The sequence below is a fragment of the Saccopteryx bilineata genome, chromosome 5 (genome assembly GCF_036850765.1).
Source record: "Saccopteryx bilineata isolate mSacBil1 chromosome 5, mSacBil1_pri_phased_curated, whole genome shotgun sequence".
Lineage (NCBI taxonomy): Eukaryota > Metazoa > Chordata > Mammalia > Chiroptera > Emballonuridae > Saccopteryx > Saccopteryx bilineata.
In genome coordinates this window covers 193,537,638-193,565,275 of record NC_089494.1, presented here as the reverse complement: position 1 = coordinate 193,565,275, position 27,638 = coordinate 193,537,638, and the positions used below count along the sequence as shown (strand labels likewise).

General features: G+C 37.7%; 1 protein-coding gene across 9 annotated transcripts in view; it reads right to left on the bottom strand.

Annotated features, from left to right (window-relative positions):
- Window positions 1-27,638, bottom strand: part of FAM13A (family with sequence similarity 13 member A) — a 315,289-nt gene that overhangs the window by 91,692 nt on the left and 195,959 nt on the right. For 2 of the 9 annotated variants that reach the window (XM_066279168.1, XM_066279169.1), the window contains exon 1: window positions 8,879-9,245. The exons of 5 other annotated variants lie outside the window; for them this stretch is intronic. In XM_066279168.1, coding sequence (XP_066135265.1) covers window positions 8,879-8,907 — 29 coding nt within the window. In that variant the 5' untranslated portion in view covers window positions 8,908-9,245. Of the gene's footprint in view, window positions 1-8,878; window positions 9,246-27,638 lie in introns of those variants that run through there. 2 more of the 9 variants (XM_066279166.1, XM_066279167.1) reach the window with 1 other exon arrangement.

Sequence of the window (27,638 nt, the reverse complement as noted above, 5' to 3'; positions counted from 1 at the left end):
AGGTAGTTTTTTTAGACTGTACAGTACAGCGACTTTCGTTTAGAGGGGGTTGATATTAGTTGATGAGAAAGTATTTTTAGAACATGAGTGAGTTTAAGTATTTTGCAATCTTTAGTTACTAAAATAAAAATCAAAAGAATTGGGGATACCTGCAGAAGGATATATACTGCTCACAAAAATTAGGGGATATTTAAAAATGAATATAAAGAGATAAAATCTTCCCTAATTTTTGTGAGCAGTATAGTAAATTACTTTTACTAAATTCTTTTAATAATTACCTTAATTTTACTATTCTTAATGGTTTGGTAATATAGCATTTTTATTAAGAGATATAAGTTCCCAAACTATTAACTCTGAATGTGGATTTCTTGAGAGAGACAAACTGCACAGAAAGTGATATAAATGATCCCATCATCTTCCCCATAATGAACAGTCCCACTGCCAAAGGAGGGCTCTGCACAGAAAGATGAGCCAAGGACTTGTTTCTACATCATCGTGATTTTACACTGGTTTTTGGGATGATCCACTGGCAACAGTATGAAGGCTGGATGTCTGCCTACACTCCAGCCTGTGAGCTTCCAAAACCACATCCAGGTGTTCAGTCAGAATCTTCTGAGTCCAATCTTTATCAGAGCAGATGATAGGTGCTGGAGATACACATGCTAATAAGATAAGGTCCTATCCTTCACAGAATTGATAGGCCATGGAGAAAGCGCAACTTCGAAATTTGACAATAATCAACTTAATACCATGGAAAAGGGATACCAGGTACTGAGGACTCATCATAATAAGTCAGGCTTTAGGCCAAGAGTTTCACCCACATTTTGTCATTCGATCCTCAAAGACACTCTTGGAGTGAAGTATTATTACTAACCAGATTGTTCAGATGAGAAAAACAAGTCTGAGAAAGGTTAATTAACCACAGAGCCAGGCAAAGGACAGAACCCTAGACCTTAAACATGAAGTCTGGTGGGTTAGGTGACATGGTTGACATTGGGAGTGAACTTTGAAGGTCACATACACATTTTAAGGAAAAAGACAATGGACAGGAGAAGAACTCTTCAACAAAGAGAGTGTGTGAAGGCATGAGACAATGCAGTACCGGCTGCAAGCCAGGAAGTGGCACCGGCTGAGGAGAGGGGAAAGGGAATAGAAGGGAGGGGAGGGAAGAGAAGGGAGGGGAGGGCAAAGGGGAGGGGAGGAGCAGGCAGGCACTTGAGTGTTTACAAAGTGAAGCCTTTGAAAATGATGGAGGCACAACCTAGTGTATCAATGGTCTATTCAGGCTGGCTTTCAATTCCTAATGTTAATTTCAGGGGCTATTTTAACTTAGTAAAATTACATTTCTTTCCATAATCATTCTACTGACAGCAAAATATTGATGTATCATCTTAAACTTTTTTTTCTTTTTTTAATTTTAGGGAGAGGAGGGGAGGCAGAGACAGACTCCTGCATGTGCCCTGACTGGGATCCACCAAGCCCACTAGGGGGGATGCTCTCCCCATCAGGGGCATTGCTCCGTTGCTCAGCAACCGAGCCACTTTTATTTTGTGTGTGTGTGTGCGCCTGCTGAGGAAGACACTGAGCCATCCCCAGCACCAGAGGCCAACTAACTAGAACCAAGTGAGCTATGGCTGCAGGAGGAGAAGAGAGAGAGAGAGAGAGAGAGAGAGAGAGAGAGAGAGAGAGAGAGAGAAAGAAAGAAGGGGGATGGAGAGGGGTGAAGAAGCAGATGGGTGCTTCTCCTGTGTGCCCTGGCTGGGAATTGAACCCGGGACATCTACATGCCAGCAGATGCTTTACTACTGAGCCAACCGGCCAGGGTAAACTTTTCTAAAGCCTTAACTTCTTCTAGCATATTAGTCCCATTCAATATGATCTGAGGGAAGCAGTTCAGCTTTTAATATCTATTAAATTCAAATCTTCTGATTTTTATTCTTATATTTGATGAGAAGATACCATGTTTTCCTGCCTAAACTTTAAAGTTTTTATAAAATTTTCCCTGTATCTCTCCCCTTTGCCCTGCCCAGTATTATTATTTCTTTACTTATGTATCTCAATTTTAAAAATATCAACTTCTAGAACTTCCTACTACTTTGTTTTTTATCACATCTGTCTCCACTATTTCCCATTAACATGTCTGATGCGAGAACTAAAATCAGCTCCACATGTGGCTTCATGATTATCTGCTCAAAGGTTTTAACATAGATGGGTAGGTAAATTGATAAAGACAGAAAGTATTGTAGATTGGTGATTGCCTAGAGTTGGGATAGAAAGATTGTGGTTGTTTTAGTTAGTTTGGGCTGCTATAATAAGATACTAGAGATGGGGTGGTTCAAACAACAGAAACATTAATTTCTCATAGTTCTCGAGATTGGAAGTCTGCGGTCAGGGTGCCAGCACGGTCAGGTTGTGGTGAGAGCTGTCTCCGGCTTGCACATGGCTGTCTTCCTGCTGTGTCCCCATGAGACTTGGGTGGGAGGATGGGGTAGAGGAGAGCACACTCTGGCCCTTCATATCTTTATTAGGACACCAGTCCTATCACGGAACCTCCACCTCCATGACCTCCTCCAAATCTAATCACTTCCCAATGGTCTCCTCTCCAAATACCATCACACTGGATTAGAGCGCCAATATATGCCTTCTGGGGACACACACACTTTCAAATTGATTGTAGTGACAGGTGTACAACCTTGTGAATATATTAAAAGTCAATGGCCTGTAAACTTCAGGTGAACTGCACAGAATGGAATTATATCTCAATTAAGCTATTACCAAAAAAAATTATTATTTCCAATTCTTCTTAAGGGAAGAATAAGTAGTGCTTTAAAAATGATTTTATACAGTACAAGTGATTAGTCTGGCAATTCATTCTGATCATCACAAATATACAAGTAGTATAGGAAAAAAAAGGTAAAAGGTATTTAATTCCATGGTATATTTAATGGCACTTCTCACAAACCATTCTTTAGGTTACTTTCCAACGTCCATCCAGTAAAATAGGATGCAATGACAGAGCCTTGCTTTAACTCTGTTAAGCAGCGGTCCCCAAACTACGGCCTGTGGGCAGCATGCGGCCCCCTGAGGCCATTTATCCAGCCCCCGCTGCACTTCCGAAAGGGGTACCTCTTTCATTGGTGGTCAGTGAGAGGAGCACTGTATGTGGCAGTGCAGCAAAGCGCAGTGTCGCTCACGTACAGTACTACTTCCGGTGACGCAGGACGCATGCATCACGGCTCCGGAAACGCGTCATATCACTTGTTACGGCTAGCAGTGACAAATATGGAACCGGACATTGACGATCTCATTAGCCAAAAGCAAGCCCATAGTTTCCATTGAAATACTGATCAGTTTGTTGATTTAAATTTACTTATTCTTTATTTTAAATATTGTATTTGTTCCTGTTTTGTTTTTTTACTTTAAAATAAGATATGTGCCGTGTGCATAGGGATTTGTTCATAGTTTTTTTTATAGTCCGGCCCTCCAATGGTCTGAGGGACAGTGAACTGGCCCCCTGTGTAAAAAGTTTGGGGACCCCTGCTGTTAAGTATTCTTGCATTTCAGGAATGGAAAGGTATTGCAAGGGTCAGAATAACAAAATCTAAAGAAAAGCAACATACTACTCTTTAAGTCTTAGTAGTTTTAGAACTATCTTATTCTTTAACTACAATGTTTTCCCCATAAGTAACTATGTCTGGTATTACCATCTCATTTTTATTAATGAGGAAAATGACTTGCCCAAATTCATATGGGCAGTCAGTGTCTGGATGTGGTTTTGATGGCAAGTTGACTACCTTTCCATTGCTTTCCCCACTGTTCTGTGCTGAATACCTAACACCTCTATGTTTTCAATGGTTTAGACAGGATGATCTGTATAAAAATGGAAAAATTCCTCACCTTAGCTCTTACTATGTTCTTTACCTAGAGTAATGAGCAAATATTTTAGATTCCAGAGGTATTGCAACACCATATGAGAGTTTACAGAGATCTTATTTGTTCTCAATGAATTCTTGTTACTACCAAATTTGGCCATATAAATGATAAAGTCTAAGTTACATAATCCCCATAAGTGTTAACCCAGATCTGAAGTGAGGCATCTTTTAATGCCCTCTTAGACTGTGTTTGTAGAGGGGCTGGGGAGAGTTCAGGAGTGTTATCAAAATCGCAACAAGTTAGGAACACTATGAGTTTATAGATACATTGACTGAAGGTGTCACCACAAGCAATAGAGGGCGCTCTAACACCACACAGAAGACACACAGTAAGATCATTTTTACCTGGGTTGTTCCCTAGTTAACTCCCATATCATCCCCATGTTATTAATGTTTACCTTGTTTGCAAAAGAATATTCTACAGACTAATACTTAGAAAGCCCAGATTAATTCTGCTGTAAGAAATATTAGTGAAATTTTCTCATGCAGGATCAATTAATTAATCCTATCACTATAAGTGCCATTGCAATTTGGAATTATGATGTATTTCACCATCATAAAATAAATATGCAGTAACATATTATATATCATAATTTTATCGATGAAGCATTAAAAAAGAGAATTACACAGACATTATTAATCTCAGTTTTCTCCTTTGGCAAACAAGCCAAGGAAAGAACAGGGCGCTAACACATGAAAGAGGATAATGCAATAAAACCAAACGAATCTAAATGAATCACCAGTACTCTTAACTTCATCCTCCATCATTATTCTTTGGGGCTATAAATTGAGTTAATGGGTATTAGAAAGTTATTCTAGCAAATCAAAATACTGCTGTGAAAGTTGAGTGTTTTGTCATAGACAAAGGACAAAAGTTATTATGACTTTGTTTCTTAGTCTGTTGAAGTCTAGCTATGCATAAAATAGAGATCCTTACCTACAGATCCACAATATCTAAGGGAACAGAATCCAAGGGAATAGGAATCATGCAAAGAGCCTGAGGTATAAGTAATCGCTGGAATCTGATAAAACATACTATCTCATTTGTGACAGAAGGTTTACTTAAGTCACCTGAAAAAGTAAAACTTTCAATTCAATTCTTAATATAGTTTCTCTACTTAGTTCTGTATTATTTTATTTCTTTTGGGGAGCTTTTTCAGGAGGCAAGAATATCCATACAATGTGTTGAGTTTTAAAATTAAGAATAAGAAATATATGCAAATATTGTATTATTTAAAAAATAATAGGGATAATTGAATTGAACCATCTCAATAGATATGTAATAAGACCCATATTTAATTTAAGTCACTTGAAATAAAATGTAAGAACTGAGTTCTTCACTCTACAGAGAGTCACATTTTAAACATTCAGCCTCTGCAGTTTTTTTTTAAAGATCATGAGTTTCTAAATAGTCAACTCCATCCTGGAAGGCCTGGAAATTGCATTAAGTAATAAACAGAGAGCAAAATACATTAAAGGGAACCAAAGTATTTTATTTCATTCTTAGCTTTCAACCTCATCTGTTATTCTCTTTTTGGTTACAGATTAGCATTAACAAATTTATCTTCCACATACTTTCCCAGTGTGCTCAGAAAGGCTAAAATGTCACTCATGGAAATTATACACTAAGTAGCCATTAGGGCACAAACATGCCCTCTAAGACCATATACTTATATGCAGTGAAGTAAAAAACAGGGCAATGTTATCCACATAGGCATATCTCTATTATTATGCTAATCATACTGCCTACCACATGGATTGCAATTGTCTGGTAATGTGCATCCTGACTAACAAGTGACCTCTCTGAAGCAGAACTTTTGTCTTAATTACCTAGTATCACTGGTAGTATAGGGGAGTGTTGAGTCATAGAGAAAAATGTTAAGCAACATTTTCAGTACACTTTGTTTTATTAGGTAACACCATCTAGTAAATGAAAGCATCAGTTATGAAAACAAACAAACAAACAAAAATGCCTCACATAAGGTCACGATACTGACAGTATGCTATAAGGTGGATGTTGAGTAGTATAGTGTTAGATTCTTATATATACCTCTGTCAGTGTCTTTTTACCAGCTATAATCATTAACTAAAGTTTAGATCAGCATTTTTCTGAATGTGTGGACCATTTTTTTTATGAGATTTGCTTTTAGGAAGCTTGTTAAAAATGCAGATAATTTCCCTGTCACACCTAGATTCAGATTCAGTAAGGCCAGGGAAGGAGGGCAACAGAATGACATTAATAATAAGTTATTAACTTATTTAAAAATAAGTCCCCCGGGTAATTCTCTTGTGCCTAAAGTATGAGAAGCATTGGCCTCTCTGCTCAATACAAATAGTGAGTATAAATTTCTTTAACTGGTATTTAAAGCTATTCTTTTACTTCTCTACTTTTAATTCAGTTTCTAGCCTCTTTCGATTATTTTAAGAGCAAAACTCTCATCCCATTAGTCAGCGGGCATACCACAAGGCTCAGCCACCTTCCTGCTTCAGGCTGCATAACAGTGGGGGCGGTTGGCAACAGTCCTCCTTACTAGAGTCACAGAGATCCTTGGCCAAAGATATAGAACCAGGAACAGGAAAGTTTTCTGCATAAGCGCTTAAATTCATAAGCGATCCTTTACAAAGAGAACCACGCATACCTGGTCCTGGCCTTCAGGAGGTTTATAATCAAAGGCAGGCAGAGGCCAGAAATGATTGATTACAAGGTAATCAATCAAATAAACTCTCCGAGCGAGGCAAACAGTGAATTTGCTGATCAGCATTTTTTAATGCAAATTCAAATCAGTGGTTGGAGTCAGCCAGTTCACACTGGTTTGGTAGAACCAATATCCAGTTTTTTGTTAAGTTCGGCAAACCAGTTGTTAAAATGGCACTTGTAATCAGGGTTCTTTCTCTCTAAGGTGGGTGCCTGGGCAGCCACCCAATGTGGAAATCACAAATTTACATTTCTTACTCTTTTCTAACATTCATCTCTGCAACAGCGTATTCTAAGCGCCTATAGTAATATTCATTCCATCCATAGGTGAAAAAAATTGCAAGTGAGGATGCCAATCAAGAAGCAATATGGAAATATCTTAAATAACAGTTTTATTGGGTTTTTTTTTGCCAGGTATAATTTAATATTTTTTCATTAATATTTTAAAACTCTGTAACATAACCTAGTGTTGTGTGCCTCTGTTATTGTTCTAATTTAAGTATTAAGCGCATGAAATAATAAACTACCTTTCGGGATATTGTTTTTTTATACTTAAAATGTTCATTAGGGCAGAGAACCAGTTGTTAAATTATTTGAATCCTACCACTGATTTGAATTATTCTACTTACATAGATTTATTGATAAGGACTAACAATGCAAAATATTTTGCAGGAAATCATGCTGATTCTGTTTTAGCTTTTATCAACTTAACTCCCTAAACTATGTTTTAGCAGTAAGATCTATTTCCTTCTTAAAAGATATCATATCTTCAAGTAGCTAATTACAGAGTTCGGTCATAGCCAATATTATTATCTAGAATATGACTTGCTTAAGACTCTTAAGAACTGACATCATTATAAGAAAGTCCCTAACTTTAAAGCTGGAAACCAAATCAAGACTCCAAAAAGTGTACATTAGTTTTAGTCTCTTGCAAGCTTTATGCATGTGGATCTTTCCATTGAGTTAATATGGATAAATTTCAGATCTATAAACCACTTTCTGCCCCCCTTGGTTTATTACTTTTTTAGAGAAGAAATTTGTGGACACCCCCATCAAGTTCCCATTACAGTACACTTGTGCAGTGAAGAAACAAACAAAAAGAATTACACTGGTTTATCTCACAGTATGCACCTGCAGGAACCATTTAGCAGATCAACACATTTTTGTTTGCCATGACTTAACTAGTAAAACATGAACATTCAGTAAAATATTAATGGCATGGTTTTTAAAATAAAATTCATTTTTATCCCGATTTTTTCAGACTTATAAACTATATTATTTGACTTAAAAATAATTTTTGCTAATAAAACTCTCTATAGTTTTCTTAAAGGAAGCATTAATATATGGGGTTGAATGTCATTATGTGAAAAGCAGTTGAAGTCAAAATATGATAATATGATAATATGATGGCAGTAGTCATTTTAAAATGATAAAATATGACCTTGGGCAACTCTGAGACTTCCTCCGTGCATCAGTTTTCCTGTTGTGAAACTGACCCCATCATCACATAGGTGACTTCCAGCTTCATATTCTAGGATATTATTTACTTCTTAGTTCACCTGCCATGTTATTTCTAACAAACCCCTTTTTAAAATTAACCTTTCTCTGCTCCACCATAGCCTCTGTAATTCATTAAGGTCATTAACAAAACACAGCCTAGAGCTCAAGTACTCTTGCAGTGCAATTTCCTAAAAGGTATCATTTGTATAATAAATCCATCTATAATTATTCATGGAGAAATACTATCCTTAACATTTATATTCACAAATTATATAGTCCTTATTGATAGAAAATCCTTGCCTAGATCTGACTCCAGAAAGGAGGAATTCTAAGATGTATTTTAAAAGGGTCAGGGTCTTTAGCCTATTAACATTCTTTAAAATGAGCTCTTACCACAGCTTCACATTGTTAAGAAGTTAATTCAGTTTTATGATAAACCTTCATAATATATTCCATGTCTGTTTTTCTTTAAATTTCATAGATATTTTCTTATATTCATTTTTATTTAAAGAAAAAAAGCTGAACATAATAATCAAGTGACAAAGATAAGAAATTGGGCATAAGTGTCAGTAAAAGAAGCAGTATAATATTTAAATTTTTCTTGTCTTAACAGAGAATATTATGTACCATGGATTATATACACAGTTTCCAGCATGTTATTAAAAGATGTCAAGTATTGCCAAAGTTATATGGTTTTATACTACTCAGAAAATACAGGATAAAATAAAACAAAATCAGGAAGGAATACTACCTTTGAAGAGGCATGATTTCACAAGCCATTCCTGTATATAAATTTGCGAGAGACCCTCACAACTGTCTTTTCCACGCCAACTGCCAAGTTTGGTCGTCTGTATAGTGAACGTCTTCTTACAGTGAACGTCTTCTAAGCTGGACTTGGGGCGGGAGGCTGCACCTCACAACTGAACCAACGTGCTCTGCAGTTATCCAGCCCACTGCTGTTCTCAGCCTCCGAACTTCTTCAAGCAATGCTTTTTTATTGACTGCTTCTCTACATTTACATTTACACTGCAGTCCACTTTGACCTTTTGTTCCAGGGAAGCAGCTGACCATCCAGCCAATCAGAGGAGCAACTGCTGCAATGCTTAAAGGTTCTGCTTCTTTTGCTGCCGCTGCTCCTCCTCCTCCTCTTCCTCCTCCTCCTGCTCTTCCTCCTCCTCCTGCTCTTCCTCCTCCTCCTCCCTCCCTCTTTCTCCCCCTCCTCCTCCCCCTCCTCCTGCTCCTCAGTGGGCTTGCTTAATTCTGGTAACTCGAAACTTTCTTCTTAGCAGTTCCACAGACAAGCTTGTTAGTTTGGAGAAAGCAACCAATAACTGCAGCAAGAGTGAAGAGTCCCCTACTTCTCAATGTTTTGCCAACAGGGAGATTCATTTGTCAAGGACAGACACTGCCTCCTTCAAGAAAGGTTTCTGTGACAGAAAGCAGCAGCTATGCTTCATCCCCTTTCTTCCCTTTGGGAAAAAAACAAACCACTAATGTTGGCAGGCGTGATACTTTTCTAGAATGAAGGAGCGCTTCTAGACCCTTGCCCTACCCACATTTATTTCCTGCTGATGTTTGTTTATCCTGCAGTGGTTAGTAGTCACTGGTGACATCACCCAAGTCACGTAGCTCCCACTTCTGGGAAGAATATATGTCCTAAGGTGGCCCACATTCTCAAAGGATCAAAGCAACTACTCCCGTGGAAGTTATTTCAACTTATTATTTCTGTATTTTATCATTATAAAATTGAATGTGTTTATTTATATAGTCATTTTCCTCTTAAGAACATCAACAGCCTTTTCTCTTTCTCTTTCTTTTTCTTTCTTTTCTTTCCTTCTTCCTTCTCTCCTCCCTCCCCCCTTTCTTGTTTCTTTCATATATTATTACAAGTAACACCAAATTAATTTTCTAATAAAATCAGCTAAATTCTTGTTAATTATACAGCTGTCCTTTACAGTTTTCCTCTTCATCATGGGATACTAAAGTGTTATTTTCTAGGAACATAATTGCTAATTCAAAGATTTCATACACTGCAAGAACAACAATAGAAAAACATTTTAAGAATATTTCTTTCATGCCATGAAAATTGCAAAGAGTTCCAACAAAAACCAGACACTGCTTTTAGTAAAATAGACAGAGAGCCAGAGAGTCCATGATGTTCAGAAGCAGGGGGGGCTCATGCTTCAAAAAAATATCCTCCTCTTCTATAGTTTTTCCCAGATATTTTTTAGATCACTCATAATTCTGAATTTAGAGCACACATTCCTCTTGTGTCTACGTTCCTTTGCTATACCTGCTAATAAAAACATTTCATTATCTGAATACATCCTCTATAATACTTGTGAAAATAGATCAGTCATCCTGAAAGTTATGGTCACATTATGATAGAATACCAATAACTAAAACCAGCCTTTTAAAGCAATGAATGTTGAATTAAGTCCAGGATTTGTTTTAATTGAAATTGTCAGTAAATCCCCCCCCCCCCCCCCGTTTTTTTTGATTCTCTATCTGGACATTCTAATTTGGTTATCCAGCAACAATAACTTGGTTCTGTATATCTTCTTAAGTTTTTATTTTTAAAAATGTCTTTACATTTTAACATTTCAGTTAACTGCTAGAGTTAGAAAATCATTATTATACCTTCCAGAAAGAGTCAAGAAGAAACAGAGATTCTGAACAGACTGATAGCTACTAAGGAAATAGAATCGGTAATCAAAAACTCCTAACAAACAAAAGTCCTGGACCAGATGGCTTCCTGGGTTGGAATTTTACCAAAAATTCAAAAGAAGTAACACCTATCTGTCTCAAACTATTACAAAAAGTTGAGGAGTGAGGCTCTCAAGTTCATTTATGAGGCTAGTATTTCCGATTCCAAAAAGTGTGTGTGTGTGTGTGTGTGTGTGCCAATATCCTTGATAAACATAGCTGAAAGAATCCTCAACAAATATCAGCAAACTGAATTCAGCAATACATTAAAGGATCATATGTCATGATCAAGTGGGATTTATTCTGAGATGTAAGGTTGATTCAATAGCCATGAATCAATTAATGTGATATACAACATGAACAAAATAAAGAATAAAAATTGTATGATTATATCAATAGATTCAGAAAAAGCATTTGACAAAACTTAGCATCAACTTATGATAAAAACTCTCAGCAAATATTAGAGGGAACATATCTTGAAATAATGAAGGCCATATATGATAAACCCACAGTTAACATTATACTTAATGATGAAAAACTTAACCATTTTCCTTAAGATCAGGAACAAGACAAGGATGTCCACTTTTACCATTTTTACTCAACATAGTATTGGAAGTCCTAGCCACAGCAATCAGACAAAATAATTAAAATAAAATAAAAGGCATGCAAATAGAAAAGAAAAAAAACTATCATTCTTTATAGATGACATACTATATATAGAGAACCCTAAATATTCCATCAAAAATCTTTAGAATTGATAAGTGAAATCAGTAAAGTAGCAGAATATAAAATTAGTATTCAGAAATCAGCTGCATTTTTATATACCAATAATGAATATTAGAAAGAGAAATTAAGAAAACAATGCCATTTATAATTGCATAAAAATATACCTACAAATAAATTTAAGGAGGTAAAAGACCTATAATCAGAAAAGTATAAGACTCTGAAGAAAGAAATTTAAGAAGATACAAAAATGTAGAAGCATATATTGTGTTCATGAATAGGAAGAATAAACACTTAAAATGTCCATACTACCAAAGAAATCTTAGATTCAATGCAGTTCCTATCAAAATACCAATGGTTTATTTGTTCTAATTCTGTGGAAATGCCACAGAAATCTTGAGAAAGAAGAGCAAAGTTGGAGGAATCATGCCACCTGATATCAAACTACAATGTTATAGTAATCAAAACAACATGGTACTGACATAAAAACAGACACATAGATCAATAGGACAGGAGAGTCCAGAAATAAACAATGCCTATATGGTGAATTAATCTATGATACAGGAGACAAGAATATACAATGGGATAAAGACAGCCTCTTCAATAAATGGTGTTGGGAAAACCAGACAGATACATGCAAAAAATGAAACTAGATCTTTCTTATACCATATATAAGAATAAACTCAAAATGAATTAGAGACTTACATTCAATTAAAAAAATGAATGTTAAGACCAGAAATAATAAAAATCTCAGAAGCAAACATCATCAGTAAACACTTTGACATTGCTTTAATAGTAGTATTTATTTTGAAATCTCCTTGGGCAAGAGAATCAACAGAAAAAAAATAAACAAATGGGTCTACAAACTAAAAAGTTTTTACATAGCAAAGGAAACCATCAACAAAACAAAAAGACAACCTACTAAATGGGCAAAGATATTCACTAATCATATATTTGATAAAGGATTAATGTCCAAAATATTTAAAGAATTCATATAACTTAACACCAAAAATTCCTCCAAACAATCTGATTAAAAAATCAGGCAGAGGACCAAAATAGACATTTCTCCAAAGAGGACATACAGCTGTCCAATAGACATATGAAAAGATGCTGCACAATCTCACTAATCACCAGAGAAATGCAAATTAAAACTACAATGAGGTATCACATCACACCTGTCACAATAGCTATCATCAATAAATCAATAAACAACAAGTGTTGGCAAGGATGTGGAGAAAACGGAACCCTCGTTTACCGTTGGTAGGATTGCAAATGGGTGCAACCACTATGGAAAACATGAGGTTCCATAAAAAATTAAAAACAGAACTACTTTATGACCCAGAAATTCTATTTCTGGGTATTTATCTGAAGAAATTCAAAACATTAATTCAAAAAGACATATGCATCCCTATGTTCACTGCAGCATTATTTATAATAGCCAAGATAAGGAAGCAACCTAAGTGTTCACCGATAGATGACCGGATAAAGAATATGTAAAACATATATACAACAGAGTATTAGCTACAAAAAAGAATGCATTCTAAACATTTGTGACAACATAGATGAACCTAAAGGGTATTATTATGCTACGTGAAATATGCCAGATAGAGAAAGAGAAATATCGTATGATTTCACCTTTATGTGGAATCTAAAAAAACAAAGTAAGTAAATAAACAAAACAGAAACAGACTCATTGATACAAACAACAAACTGATGGTTGCCAGATGGGAAGGGTTGTCAGGCTAGGTAAAAAAGAAGAGGAAATTAAGAATTACAAATTGGGCCCTGGCTGGGTAGCTCAGTTAGTTGGAGTGTCGACTCAGTACACCAAGATTTCAGGTTCGATCCCTGGTCAGGACACATACAAGAGTCAACCAATGAATGCATAAATAAGTTGATGTTTGTTTCTTTCTCTCTCTTCTCTCTAACCCCTCCTTCCTCTTTCTCTAAAAAAAAAGAAAAAAGCAAATGGGCAGTTACAGTCACATGCCAGGGAACACTGTCAATAACAGTGTAATAACTATAGCTGGTGCCAGATGGGTACTGGACTTATGGGGGATCACTTTGTAAGTTTATACAAATGTCTAACCACTATGCTGTATACCTGAAATTAATATAATATTGAATATCAACTGCAATTGAAAAATTAAAAAGAAAAGGAAATCACTATTATATAGCATAGTATCTATCTTATTGATGGGTAAACCTGATACTAGAATATTAAGTAATTTGTTCAAACTCACATAAATAGTGGCAAAACAGAATGGATTTAGAATTTTTCAGGTTCTGCTACATATCTCTAGGACTTTTAAAATATTTCATAAGATACAAATACTTTTAGAAATAGTTAAAATTCAAATGACAAATAATATTTTTTCTTTTCTGAATTTTGGGGGAAACATTTTAATATTATATGGTTAAAATAGATATATGAGTTCAACAGTATAGGATCCAGCATTTAAAAAAATGTTAAACTGAATTACAATTTACATTTAATATATGCTAGAGGTAAACTATTGATGAGCAGGAACAAACTTTCACATCTGATTACATATATATTACCTGGGAAAATTAAGTTTTCTTGCCAACATTCTCCTAGTGCCATACTACTAGTGAGTGTCAATCGTTATTATTTTAAACACCTTATTTAATACTGAGTAACTCAGTAATTACTTGCCTTTCAAGTCTCTATGATTTATTTACTTATTTTTACCATTTATTTGTTTGCTTATTTATTTATGACAGAGACAAAGAGAGGGACAGATAAACAGGAAGAGAGAGAGAGATGAGAAGCATTAATTCTTCATTGTGGCTCCTTAGTTGTTCATTGATTTCTTTCTCATATGTGCCTTGACCTGGGGGGTATAGCAAAGCAAGTGACTTCTTGCTCAAGAGAATGACCTTTGGGCTCAAGCCAGCGACCTTGGGCTTCAAGCCAGTAACCTTTGGGCTCAAGCCAGTGACCTTGGGCTTCAAGCCAGTAACCTTTGGGTTCAAGCCAGAGACTATGGGGTCATGTTTATAATCCCACACTCAAGCCAGCAACCCTGCACTCAAGTTGGTGAGCCCACTCTCAAGCCAGTGACCTCGGGGTTTCGAACCTCAGTCGTATGCATCCCAGTCTGATGGTCTATGCACTGAGCTACCCTGTTTAGGCTCTACGATTTATTTTTAAGAATTTCTCTCTCTTTTTGGTTTTTGGTCTATTTTCTGGGCATTACTTGATGATTGTTTATGAATTTGTACCTGGACTGTGGTTCTTCCATTCTGCCACACTCACTGCCAGCATCCTTGATCACTTAAATACCTTCACCCTTTCTATTTCTAACAACCTCATAGCATTTCCTCACAGTCAGGTAGCAGGAACACTGTTCCCTGAACTCTGCCAGTTCTACCTGCTCAAACACTGATCCCCTGACTGCATTTCCTCTGCACTAAGCCCTTCGTGTGCCTCACTCTTGACTTTCTGCCTCCCCCTTTTTCCTTAGCTCCATTTGCAGTTCCAACTGTTTTTCCACGTCTGCAGAAGATAACCTGCTCCCAAACCAGCTGGCATGCAGCTTTATAAAAGGCACATTCCTGGCTCTCCTCAGCATTTACTTATTCTAAAATGGGTTCTCTCACATCCTCTGCTTCTTTACCCTCTGTAAATCCTGCCAGCTGGGTCCTCTGTGCCAGACTGCTAAACATTGCAAACCAAAGACACATAACCCTGGCAACTGGTTATACTAAAAATTCATGCTGTTAAACCTCAGTATGACCTCAATTCTGTATGGTAATCTCTTTATCTTTAACTGATTTTTCACTGCATTCCCACAGAAATTGTTGCAAATCTTCCCCAGTGCTGCTAATTTGAACCTTCCTTAGTCATTAATTACTTTGCCTTCTAAATTCACCAAAAGAGGCAAGATCATCAAAGGAGTGAGTGCCTCTGGTCTTCTTTGGTACAGTTAGTAGTTTAAGTGTCGTCCCCCCCCCCCCCCCACGCACATTGCCTCCTATCCTTTTTGACGTCTTCCTAATCTAGGAGAAAGGGTCCTCACTCATAGAACCCAAACCTCTTAACTACTGTGAAGATTAATAAACAGAGACCTCATTTAAATTGGAGTTGGGCGAGCTTTCATCAGGAAGGCATATACTTTTTTAGCTCTACTATTCCAGCAGGAAGGAGGACCTCCCTGACAAAGACTCAGCCGATGAGAGATTATTACAATTCTGCCAATGAAAAGCCACCACACTTCAAACTCCTAGTTTCTTCCAATGGGCTCTTTGTTTAGAAAAGTCCTTCTGAACCCTCTCATTCTTCTGTAAAACGAGTCGCTTCCCCTTTGTTCTTGGGACTTGCACGTGGTTGCCATTATATGGAATGTCCCAAATTGCAATTCTTGGTTGTTCCTGAATAAACCCATCTTTTGGAAAAAGATCTAGCTGTCTATTTGTATAAAGTCAGCAGTCATCATTTTCCATTTTCTCCTTTCACTGGAAGACGCCTGATCTCTCCTACAACTTAAAATGTCCCCCTTCTGACAGCCACCCAAGTTGGTATCCCTTGGCCTTAAAAAGATTTCCTCAGCAGTCCTTCCACCTGGTGCTGTAGTACTATTTTCCTCTCCTTCCCAGCAACAATAACTTAGTTCTGTATATTTGCTTAAATTTTTCATTTTTCAAAATGCCTTTACATCTTAGCACTTCAATTAACTGCTTGAATTAGAAAATTATGATTATATATAATAATATCTATTCTATTGATGAGTGAAATAAGTACTAGACCTCTCCAACTTCCTCATAAATTACTGACCCCTCCATCCCATGCCAATGAACTTCAGACTTCACTTTTCTGAAACTACTTTTAAGGCCCCAATGTTCTTTGGGCCACTAAATATAAATGCCTTTTCTTAGACTCCCTTCTACTCTTAACTTTTCGGAAACATGCACCTTCAGTTTTCTGAAAGTCTTTGGCTTTCTGTGATCTTCCCTGGGAATTCCCGAAATGTCCCTGACACCCTCCCCTTCTTTATTTCATTTGTCTTTTCATCTCTCTTGCTCCCTTTCTGCCTCGCCTTCCAGCCCATTCAGTGCAGGCATTCTATTAGGGCTTTAAAAATTGTGCTCTGGAATGAAGCTCCTGAGAACTGTATCTTGACTCTGCCACAGATGAACAGTTTACACTTGGCCAGGCTGTATAAAAATTGTGAAGGTGTTCTGAGGAATAAATGAGCTCATGCATGTAAAACATGTAGAATACTTCCCAGCAAATAACTACTCAATAATTATTAGTATTATCACCCTAATCGACACTTCCAAAACCTCATATCACCCAATTCCCAAATCTCTCCTCTTTCTGACCCGTCTTGTTAATGATGTTATTATACTCTTCATGAATCAGATTCAAAGCATGAGTTGTCTTTACTCCTCCCTCTCCTCTCCTTAGCCAAATCTACTGACTGTCCTGTATGTCTATTTAATCAGTTGACCTTGGTCATCTGCAGTATTATGATATCCTTCAAATGATCTTTATTTCTCCAATAACCCTATTTTTAAGGCATATATTTTACTATGAGTAAATTTACCTACTATAATTATAATCTGATCACTCCTTTGCTTAAAAATTTCAATAGCTCTCAACTAACCCTGAAATGAACCTGAAATCTCTGTATATGATGATTAAGCCTCTTAAATTAACCCCTATTTACTCCTCCAGTTCAGCAGCATATACTGCCTAGGCAAAGTACTGCAGACAGACCTGGATATTATTTTCAAATCTGCTCTGAACTTTTCTACTCCAAACATTTTGTTCATGTTGTTCCCTCTGCCTGGAATATTTTCCCATTACATTTCCTGCTGGCAAAATTCTACACATTTCTCAGGTTTAGACCAGTTGAAAATTTCTCCTTTTACCTCATAACTCATTTGCATCTCTTATATTTATCTATTTCCCCCCTCCACAGTATTATTATTATATGAATCTATATATTATCTCTCTATAGGAATGTAGATTCTCAAGGACAAGAACTGTATGATTTCTGCAGCCATCACAAAGAACAGATACTGAGTAAGTGCTGAATGAATTAACTGACAAATTGATTACTCTTTCAGAGACCCAAGCATGGATCCTTTGATTAGATCTGTCTTTATCAACCAATATTTTTATCAATTTTTAAATATTTCCAATTGTAGGCTTACACTTAAGATAAAGTAGATGCCAGACAAGATGGCAACTCCCAGAACCAAAGTGGATTACAACTTAACAAGATGGCAACTCCCAGAACCAAAGTGGATTACAACTTAATTTTAACAACCTTCATCTGGAAAAACCAACTTTGGACTAAACTAAGAGGATTCTTCAACCAAGGAACACTGAAGAAGCCATACTGAGATTGGTAGGAAAAGCAGAAACGTGGAGAGGGCTCCCCAGCTCCCCAGAGTGAACAGCAGCCCGGAGAAACTTGCGTGGAGGGAAGTGAGTTTAGCAGAGAGGGGAGGGTCCTGAGACCCAGGAACAAAGCCCCAGCCTGCAGCTCCAGAGTCTAGAAGAGGCGTATGGACAGTATTTAGCTGGAAACAAGTTAGGATACTGTTTGTGAGAAAGAGACTGATTTCTCACACCCAGTATTCTTCTTAAAGGGACCACGCAGAAAACCTCTCTCGCAACCACTCACCCGGGACTCCGGGGGACAGGAGAGAGGAAAGGACCGGAACATTGGGAAGAGAGTGTAATCTAGGAGGCACAGGGAGAAACACTTTGATAGACAGCCACCCTAACACATGGGATGAGTCACTCCCCAAATCTAAAGTGAATATTTACCCTGGAAACAGCAATACCAGCAAAGGGAAGCAGAACACCAGCCAAACAAGCTCTCCTGCGGTACTTAGAGCAGAGTCGCTTAGAAGGAGAGAGCTTTCGGGACTACAGTAGTGAGTCTTAGGGTCTGAGCTGCAGCGCCCCCACCCACACGGCTGAGGGCATGCTCCAGGGCAGGGGGCTGGCGGGACGCGGAAGCTGGCCGGCCACAACTGAGGGCCAGGTGTGAGCTCAGTCTTGCCTGGAAGGGGAGGAGGCGACCTGCAAAAGCAGTAAAGCCCAGCTGCAGACCACCTGCAATCCAGCCTGTGGGGTAAGAGCAGGAGCCCCAGAAGGGGCGGAGACCCACCCTTAAGCAAGGGCACAGAAGCACAGCCTCGCCCAACTGCGGAACTGAGGCTTGTGGCCTGACGTGAAAGCCACCTCCTTCCCCTGGAGTGCAGTGAAAGCCCAGAACAGGTGGAGTCCCACGACTGAGCATGGATACACAGCCCCACCCAGTCTGTGGAGCCAAGGCTTGCAGCTGTCCTGAGAGCTGGCTCCTCCCACAAGGGCGGGGCAAAAGCCTTGTGGCGATCAGGCAAAGATCGTAGCTGAGCAAAGGTGCTCACCCCTGCCCTCAGGGCTGAGCATAATCCTACCCGCAAGGGCAGGGCGAAGGCCGAGGCCACTGAGGCTTGTACACCTGAGCATGTGATCACACACACCCCCCGTGAAGGAGAGGCAGAAACCACAGCAACAGCCCCAGTGGGCTGGCACCGGCAACACCCATACCCAAACACCCTAGGCAGCAGAAGCAGATTGGGTGGTGGGCCTACAGACAGACCACACCTAGGGAACACAGAGGCCACACCCAGTGGACTCCAGTGGCCAAACCTTCTTTTAAACAGACAAAATGAGAAGACAGAAAAATGCAACACAAATGAATCAAGAGAAATCCCCAGAAAAGGACCTGAATGAGTCGGATGTAACCAAATTACCAGATGCAGAGTTTAAAATAATGATTGTTAGGATGCTCAACGATCTTAGAATAATAATAGATGGTCATTACGAACATCTAAATAAAGATATAGCAAATATAAAAAAGGACATTGAAATAATAAAAAAGAATCAGTCAGAAATGACAAATACAATATCAGAAATGAACGACACAATGGAAGGAATTAAAAGCAGGATGGATAAAGCTGAGAATTGAATTAGCGAGTAAGAGGACAAGATAAACAAAGGCACAAAAGTAGAGCAGAAAAAAGAGACTCAAAAAGTCTGAGGAAACTCTAAGAGAGCTCTGTGACAACATGAAGAGAAATTACATCCGCATCATAGGGGTTCATGAAGAAGAAGAGAAAGAACAAGGGACAGAGACTTTGTTCAAACATATTATAGGTGAAAACCTCCTTAAATTAAGGCAGGAAAACATCTCACAAGTTCAAGAAGCACAGAGAACACCATTAAAGAGAAACCCAAAGAACTCTACACCAAGACACATCATAATTAAAATATCAAAGCTAAGTGATAAAGAGAAAACATTAAAAGCTGCTAGAGAAAAAAAAGGCTATCGCCTGCAAAGGAGCCCCCATAAGGATGACTTCCGACTTCTCAACAGAAACACTTGAGGCCAGAAGGGAATGGCAAGAAATATTCAAAGTAATGCAGAACAAGAGCCTACAACCAATACTACTTTATCCAGCAAGGCTATTATTTAAAATTGAAGGAGAAATGAAAAGCTTTACAGACAAAAAAACCCCTCAAAGAATTCACTACAACCAAACCAATGCTGCAAGAACTGCTAAGGGGCCTGCTGTAAACAAGATCAAAGGGGAAAAAGAATATAGCAAAAGAGGAATACAGTTTTAAAGAATAAAATGGCAGTAAACAAATACATATCAATAATAACCTTAAATGTAAATGGATTAAATGATCTGATCAAAAGACATAAGGTAGCTGCATGGATAAGAAAACAGGACCCTACATATGCTGTCTACAAGAGACACACTTTAAAACAAAAGATGCACAAAACTTGAAAATAAAAGGATGGAAAAAAAATTTCACGCAAATGGAAATGAAAAAAAAAGCTGGGATAGCAATACTTATATCAAACAAAATAGACTTTAAAACAAAGGCTATAGTAAGAGATAAAGAAAGTCACTACATAATGATAAAGGGCGCAATCCAACAGCAAGATATAACCGTTATAAATATCTACGCACCTAGTATAGGAGCACCTAAATATACAAAGCAGACTTTGATGGATTTAAAGGGTGAGATCAACAGCAATACTATAATAGTAGGGAATTTCAATACCCCACTAACATCACTAGCTAGATCCTCAAGAAAGAAAATTAACAAAGAAAGGACACACTAGATCATCTGGATTTAACAGATATCTTCAGAACCTTTCACCCTAAAGCAGCAGAATATACATTCTTTTCAAGTGTTCATGGTACATTCTCTAGGAAAGACCACATGTTAGGGCACAAAAGCAGCCTCAACAAATTTTTTTTAAATTTATTCATTTTAGAGAGGAGAGAGAGAGGAGAGAGAGAGAGAGAGAGAGAGAGAGAGAGAGAGAGAGAGAAGGGGGAGGAGCTGGAAGCATCAACTCCCATATGTGCCTTGACCAGGCAAGCCCAGGGTTTCGAACTGGCGACCTCAGCATTTCCAGGTCGACGCTTTATCCACTGCGCCACCACAGGTCAGGCGGCCTCAACAAATTTAAGGTTGAAATCATATTGAGCACTTTCTCTGATCACAATGGCATGAAACTAGAAATCAACCACAACAGAAAAACTGAAAAATACTCAAACACTTGGAAACTAAATAGCATGTTATTAAATAATGAATGGCTTAACAAGAGATCAAAGAAGAAATAAAAAAATTCCTGGAAACGAATGATAATGAGCATATATCAACTCAAAATTTATGGGACACAGCAAAAGCATTCCTGAGAGGGAAGTTCATAGTATTACAGGCATACCTAAAAAGCTAGAACAAGCTCAAATAAACAACTTGACCCTTTATCTAAAAGAACTAGAAAAAGAACAGCATGTAAAGCCCAGAGGTAGTAGAAGGAAGGAAATAATAAAGATCAGAGTGGAAATAATGACATAGAGGCTAAAGAAATAATACAGAGGATCAATGAAATCAAGAGTTCGTTCTTTGAAAAGGTAAACAAGATCGATGAACCTTTAACCCACGATGGCTTTAGGCGACCCCTGTGTTTTGGTCGTTTGACCCCCACTGGGGTCGCAACCCACAGGTTGAGAACTGCTGCTTTAACAAGACTCATCAAGAAAAAAAGAGAGAGGACTCAAATAAATAAAATTAGAAGCGAAGAGTGGAGCAATAACAACTGACACAACAGAAATACAAAATATTATAAGAAAATATGATGAAGAACTGTATGCCAAAAAACTAGACAACCTAGATGAAATGGACAGATTCCTTGAAACATATAATCTTCCAAAAATTAATCTAGAAGAATCAGAAAAGCTAAACAGACCAATTACAACAAATGAGATCAAAACAGTTTTCAAAGAACTCCCAACAAAGTAAAGTCCTGGGCCTCATGGCTTCACAAGTGAATTCTACCAAATATTCAAAGAAGAACTAACCCCTATCCTTCTCAAGCTATTTCAAAAATTCAAGAGGAAGGAAGACTTCCAAGCTCCTTTTATGAGGCGAGCATAATTCTGATTCTAAAACCAGGCAAAGACAACACAAAGAAAGAAAATTAGAGGCCAATATCCCTGATGAATTTAGATGCTAAAATCCTCAACAAAATATTAGCAAACCAGATCCAGAAATATATGGAAAAAAATCATACACCATGATCAAGTGGAATTTATTCTGGGGAGGCAAGGCTGGTACAATATTCGCAAATCAATCAATGTGATTCATCACATAAACAAAAGAAAGGAGAAAAACCACATGATAATTTCAATAGATGCAGAAAAAGCATTTGATAAAATCCAGCACCTAGTCATGATCAAAACTCTCAGCAAAGTGGGAATACAGGGAACATACCTCAACATGATAAAGGCCATTAGTGACAAACTCACAGCCAACATCATACTCAATTGGCAAAAATTAAAAGCAATCACTTTAAGATTAGGAACAAGGCAGGGGTGCCCCCTTTCACCACTCTTATTCAACATAGTTTTGGAAGTCTTAGCCACAGTAATCAGACAAGAAAAAGAAATAAAAGGCATTCAAATAGAAAAAGAAGAAGTAAAACTATCATTATTTGCAGATGATATGATATTGTATATAGAAAACCCTAAAGTCTCAGTCAAAAAACTACTGGACCTGATAAATGAATTCATCAAGGTGGCAGGATATAAAATTAATACTCGGAAATCAGAGGCATTTTTATACATTAACAATGAACTGTCAGAAAGAGAAATTAAGGAAGCAATCCGCTTCACTACTGCAACCAAAAAAATAAAGTACCTAGAAATAAATTTAACCCGGGAAATTAAAGACTTGTACTCGGAAAATTATAAAACATTGATAAAAGAAATCAAGGAAGATAAAAACAAGTGGAAGCGTATACCATGCACATGGTTAGGAAGAGTAACATCATTAAAATGTCTATATTACCCAAAGCAATTTATAAATTCAATGCAATACTGATTAAAATATCAATGACTTACTTCAAAGATATAGAACACATATTCCAAAAATTTATATGGAACTAAAAGAGAACACGAATAGCCTCAGCAATCTTGAAAAGGAAGAATAAAGTGGGAGGTATAACACTTCTGGATATCAAGTTATACTACAAGGCCATTGTATTCAAAACAGCCTGGTACTGGCATAAGAACAGGCATATAGATCAATGGAACAAAACAGAGAACCCAGAAATAAACCCACACTTTTATGGACAACTGATATTTGACAAAGAAGATAAGAGCATACATTGGAGTAAAGACAGCCTCTTCAACAAATGGCGTTGGGAAAATTGGACATTTACCTGCAACAAAATGAAACTAGACCACCAACTTACACCATTCACAAAAATAAACTCAAAATGGATAAAAGACTTAAATGTAAGCCATGAAAACATAAGCATGTTAGAAGAAAACATAGGCAGTAAGCTCTCCGACATCTCTTGGAGCAATATATTTGCTGATTTATGTCTATGGGGAAGTGAAATAAAAGACAGGATAAACAAATGGGACTATATCAAACTAAAAAGCTTTTGCACAGCTAAAGACAAGAACAGAATGAAAAGACAAACTACACAATGGGAGAATATATTTGACAATATGTTTGATAAGGGGCTAATAAACAAAATTTATAAAGAACTTGTAAAACTCAATACCAGGAAGACAAAAAATTCAATCAAAAAATGGGCAAAAGAGGCCCTGGCCGGTTGTCTCAGTGGTAGAGCGTTGGCCTGGCGTGCGGAAGTCCCAGGTTCGATTGCTGGCCAGGGCACACAGGAGAAGCGCCCATCTGCTTCTCCACTCCTCCCCCTCTCCTTCCTCTCTGTTTCTCTCTTCCGCTCCTGCAGCCAAGGCTCCACCGGAGCAAAGATGGCCTGGGCGCTGGGGATGGCTCCATGGCCTCTGCCTCAGGCGCTAGATTGGCTCTGGTTGCAACAGATCGACACCCGGATGGGCAGAGCATCGCCCCCTGGTGGGCGTGCCGGGTGGATCCCTGTCAGGCACATGCAGGAGTCTGCCTGACTGCCTCCCCTGTTTCCAGCTTCAGAAAAAAAAAAATGGGCAAAAGAAATGAATAGACACTTCTCCAAAGAGGTCATACAGATGGCCAATAGGCATATGAAAAAATGCTCAACATCACTAATCATTAGAGAAATGCAAATTAAAACCACAATGAGATACCACCTCACACCAGTCAGAATGGTGCTCATGAACAAAACAACACAGAATAAGTGCTGGCAAGGATGTGAAGAAAAGGGAACCCTCCTGCACTGCTGGTGGGAATGCAGACTGATGCAGCCACTGTGGAAAACAGTATGGAGATTCCTCAAAAAACTAAAAATAGAACTGCCTTTTGACCCAGCTATCCCACTTTTAGGAATATACCCCAAGAACACCAGAGCACTGTTTGAAAAGAAGAAATGCACCCCCATGTTTATGGCAGCATTGTTCACAATAGCGAAGATCTGGAAACAGCCCAAGTGTCTGTCAGTGGACGAGTGGATTAAAAAGCTTTGGTACATATATACTATGGAATACTACTCAGCCATAAGAAATGATGACATCGGATCATTTACAACAACATGGATGGACCTTGATAACATTATACTGAGCGAAATAAGTAAGTCAGAAAAAACTAAAAAGTATATGATTCCATATATACGTGGGACATAAAAACGAAACTCAGAGACATGGACAAGAGTGTGGTGGTTACGGGGTGGGGAGTAGGAGAGGGAGGAGGTTGGGGGACAGGAGGGGCACTAAGAAAATCAGTTATAAGGTGATGGAAGACAATTTGAGTTTGGGTGATGGGAGTGCAGCATAATCAAATGTCAAAATAACCTGGAGATGTTTTCTTTGAACATATGTACCCTGATTTATCAATGTCACCCCATTAAAATTAATAAAAAAAAGATAAAGTAGATCCCTCATGTAGGTTCAAGTAAAGGATAACCAATAGCTGATTAAAAAAATAAACTATTGATGTGCAATCCCAAATATGTAAAAAGCAGGATTCTTTCCAAAACTTCTGAAATCTCTTAAGCATTTTACATTAACTAGTTTCTTCTAGGTTGCCTATTTTGTTTTCCACACTTCAGCAGACTTGCAGACTTCTGAATTTCTTATGTAACTTCAGGCAGATTCCAAGTATTTGGTAATATCTGTGTTTGCCCTTGTGCTATCAAGAGCAACGACTCCAAAAATGATGTGGCTGCATTTGCTATAATTTCAACATCAATTTGAAGCAACCAACAAACCAAGAACATTTCTTGGCCAAGTCAGTTTGTTTTCATATATTGTTTTAAAATCAGATTGATTTGTTTTCTAGGACATAATGATGTATTAAAATTATTTCTTTTTTATGAGTTTTTTGTTAAGAAGGTGCTTCTCTTTCAAAGTTTTTTTCTTTTTTTTTTTTTTCTAAGTCAATCTTTGTAAAATACACCAAGGAGCAATGCCTTCCATAAGATACAGAGTACTTACAAAATGGTAATAACTAAATCTGATATGAGGTTTTCAAAATCATGAAGCCAGGACTTTTAGGGTACATATAATTTAGAGACTCTGATGCTACTGCGCAGGCTCCTCATCTAACATGCTCTCAGGCACTCTGCATGAGAACACTCACAAACTTTAGAGCTCATCATAGCAAATCACCATCATCATCATCACCCATAACAAATGTCAAAACCAAAAAGGAAATGAACAACAGTGTGGTGACTGCTGGGGTCAGGGGAAAGTGGAGGAGAGCACAGGAGGGATAAATGGCGATGCACAAAGACTTGACTTGGGGGGAGGTGAACACACTATATGGTGTACAGAGATGTGTTGTAGAACTGGGTACTGAAACCTGTATAATCATGTTAATCAGTGTCACCCCAATAAACTCAAGTAAAAGAAAAAACCCCCAAAAGAATAAGGACTGCACTGTGCAATACTAGGCTGTCATTAAAAATATATATTTGCTATTTCATTAATGGAGAAAGCTACACAATGAAAAGTAGAGGGAAAAGCATGATTTAAATATATATATATATATGTGACATTATTTCAACATTGTGCATATTTAAAGTACTATATGTTTATAGAAAAGAGGACATACAGGAATACACTCATGTATCAATAATAATTTTATAAAGGTGAAAAAAGGGCACAGGAACGGGAGGGGTGGTATATGTAAGGCAACTAGCATGATTGAGAATCTATGCTGTGCTCATTTTAATAAATGTGAAAATGAAAAGTTAATTAGCTTGAGCACTTGGCTACATATTCAATAGTAAAAGGCTGACATAAAGTCAGGATCTAAATGCCATTAAGTTTTCACCATACAAAAGTTTTTAAAGATAAATATTTTTACCCACTAATATACATATTATAAATTTTCTATTGGAAATAGAGAATCCTTCCATTTGTTCTGAGGTTTATATTTAGACGAGTGTCTACATGTTAAATAAAGTCTATACAGTCTTACAATGGCTGTTTGAATCAAAGACATACTGAACCAGAACGAAGCACTTTACTACTCCGAGCCAACGAGAGAGAGAGAGAGAGAGAGAGAGAGAGAGAGAGACAGACTAACCAGGCAGTGGCACAGTGGATAGGGCATCAGACTGAGATGCAGAGGACCCAGGTTTGAAACTTTGAGGTCGCTGGCTTGAGCGCAGGCTCATCCAGCTTGAACTCAGGCTCACAAACTAAACGCAGGGTTGCTAGCTTGAGCGTGGGGTTGCTGGCTTGAGAGGGATCATATATGATTCATGGTCGGTGGCTTGAAACCCAAAGTCGCTGGCTTGAGCAAGGGGTCACTCACTCTGCTGTCAAGGCACATAAGAGAAAACAATCAATGAATAACTGCAATGAAAAATTGATGCTTCTCATCTCTCCCTTCCTGTCTGTCCCTCTCTGTTCTTCTTTCTGTCTCTGTCAAAAAAAAAAAAAAAGAGAGAGAGAGATTGTAGTGGTAGAAGACAGTTGCAGTCACAGTGGGAAAGGAAGTGGCTAGAATGTAGTATTAAGAGAAAGAGGAAGGTGGAGAGAAAACAAGATGGAAAATCAACTTTTTTCTTTCTTTTTGTTTTTATTATTAATTTTAATGGAGTGATATTGATAAATCAGGGCACATATGTTCAGAGAAAACATCTCCAGGTTATTTTGACATTTGATTATGCTGCATTCCCATCACCCAAAGTCTAATTGTCTTCCGTCACCTTCTAACTGGTTTTGTGCCCCTCCCCCCACACCCAACCCCTGGTAACCACCACACTCTTGCCCATGTCTCTGAGTCTCATTTTTATGTCCCACCTATGTATGGAAGGAAAATCAACTTTTAAGTTGTATTCTTAATTGTATTTCTCTTATTAATAAATACATGAAAATGGAAAGTAAAATGTCAATTGTTTTTAATGTAAAAAATTCTACAGTATTTCTTAACTTAAAGAATACTTGAAAAACCTTATAAAGAGTTTATCTTAGAAAGTGGAACAGTGACATTCAGAAAAGGGTCATGTTAAATAGGAATAAGAAATTTCTAGTTAGATCATCTATTTTCTTCAGTAACAGCAGAAATAAATATGCTGGCATTACTTAAGGCCGAAATAAAAAAATAACAAAAT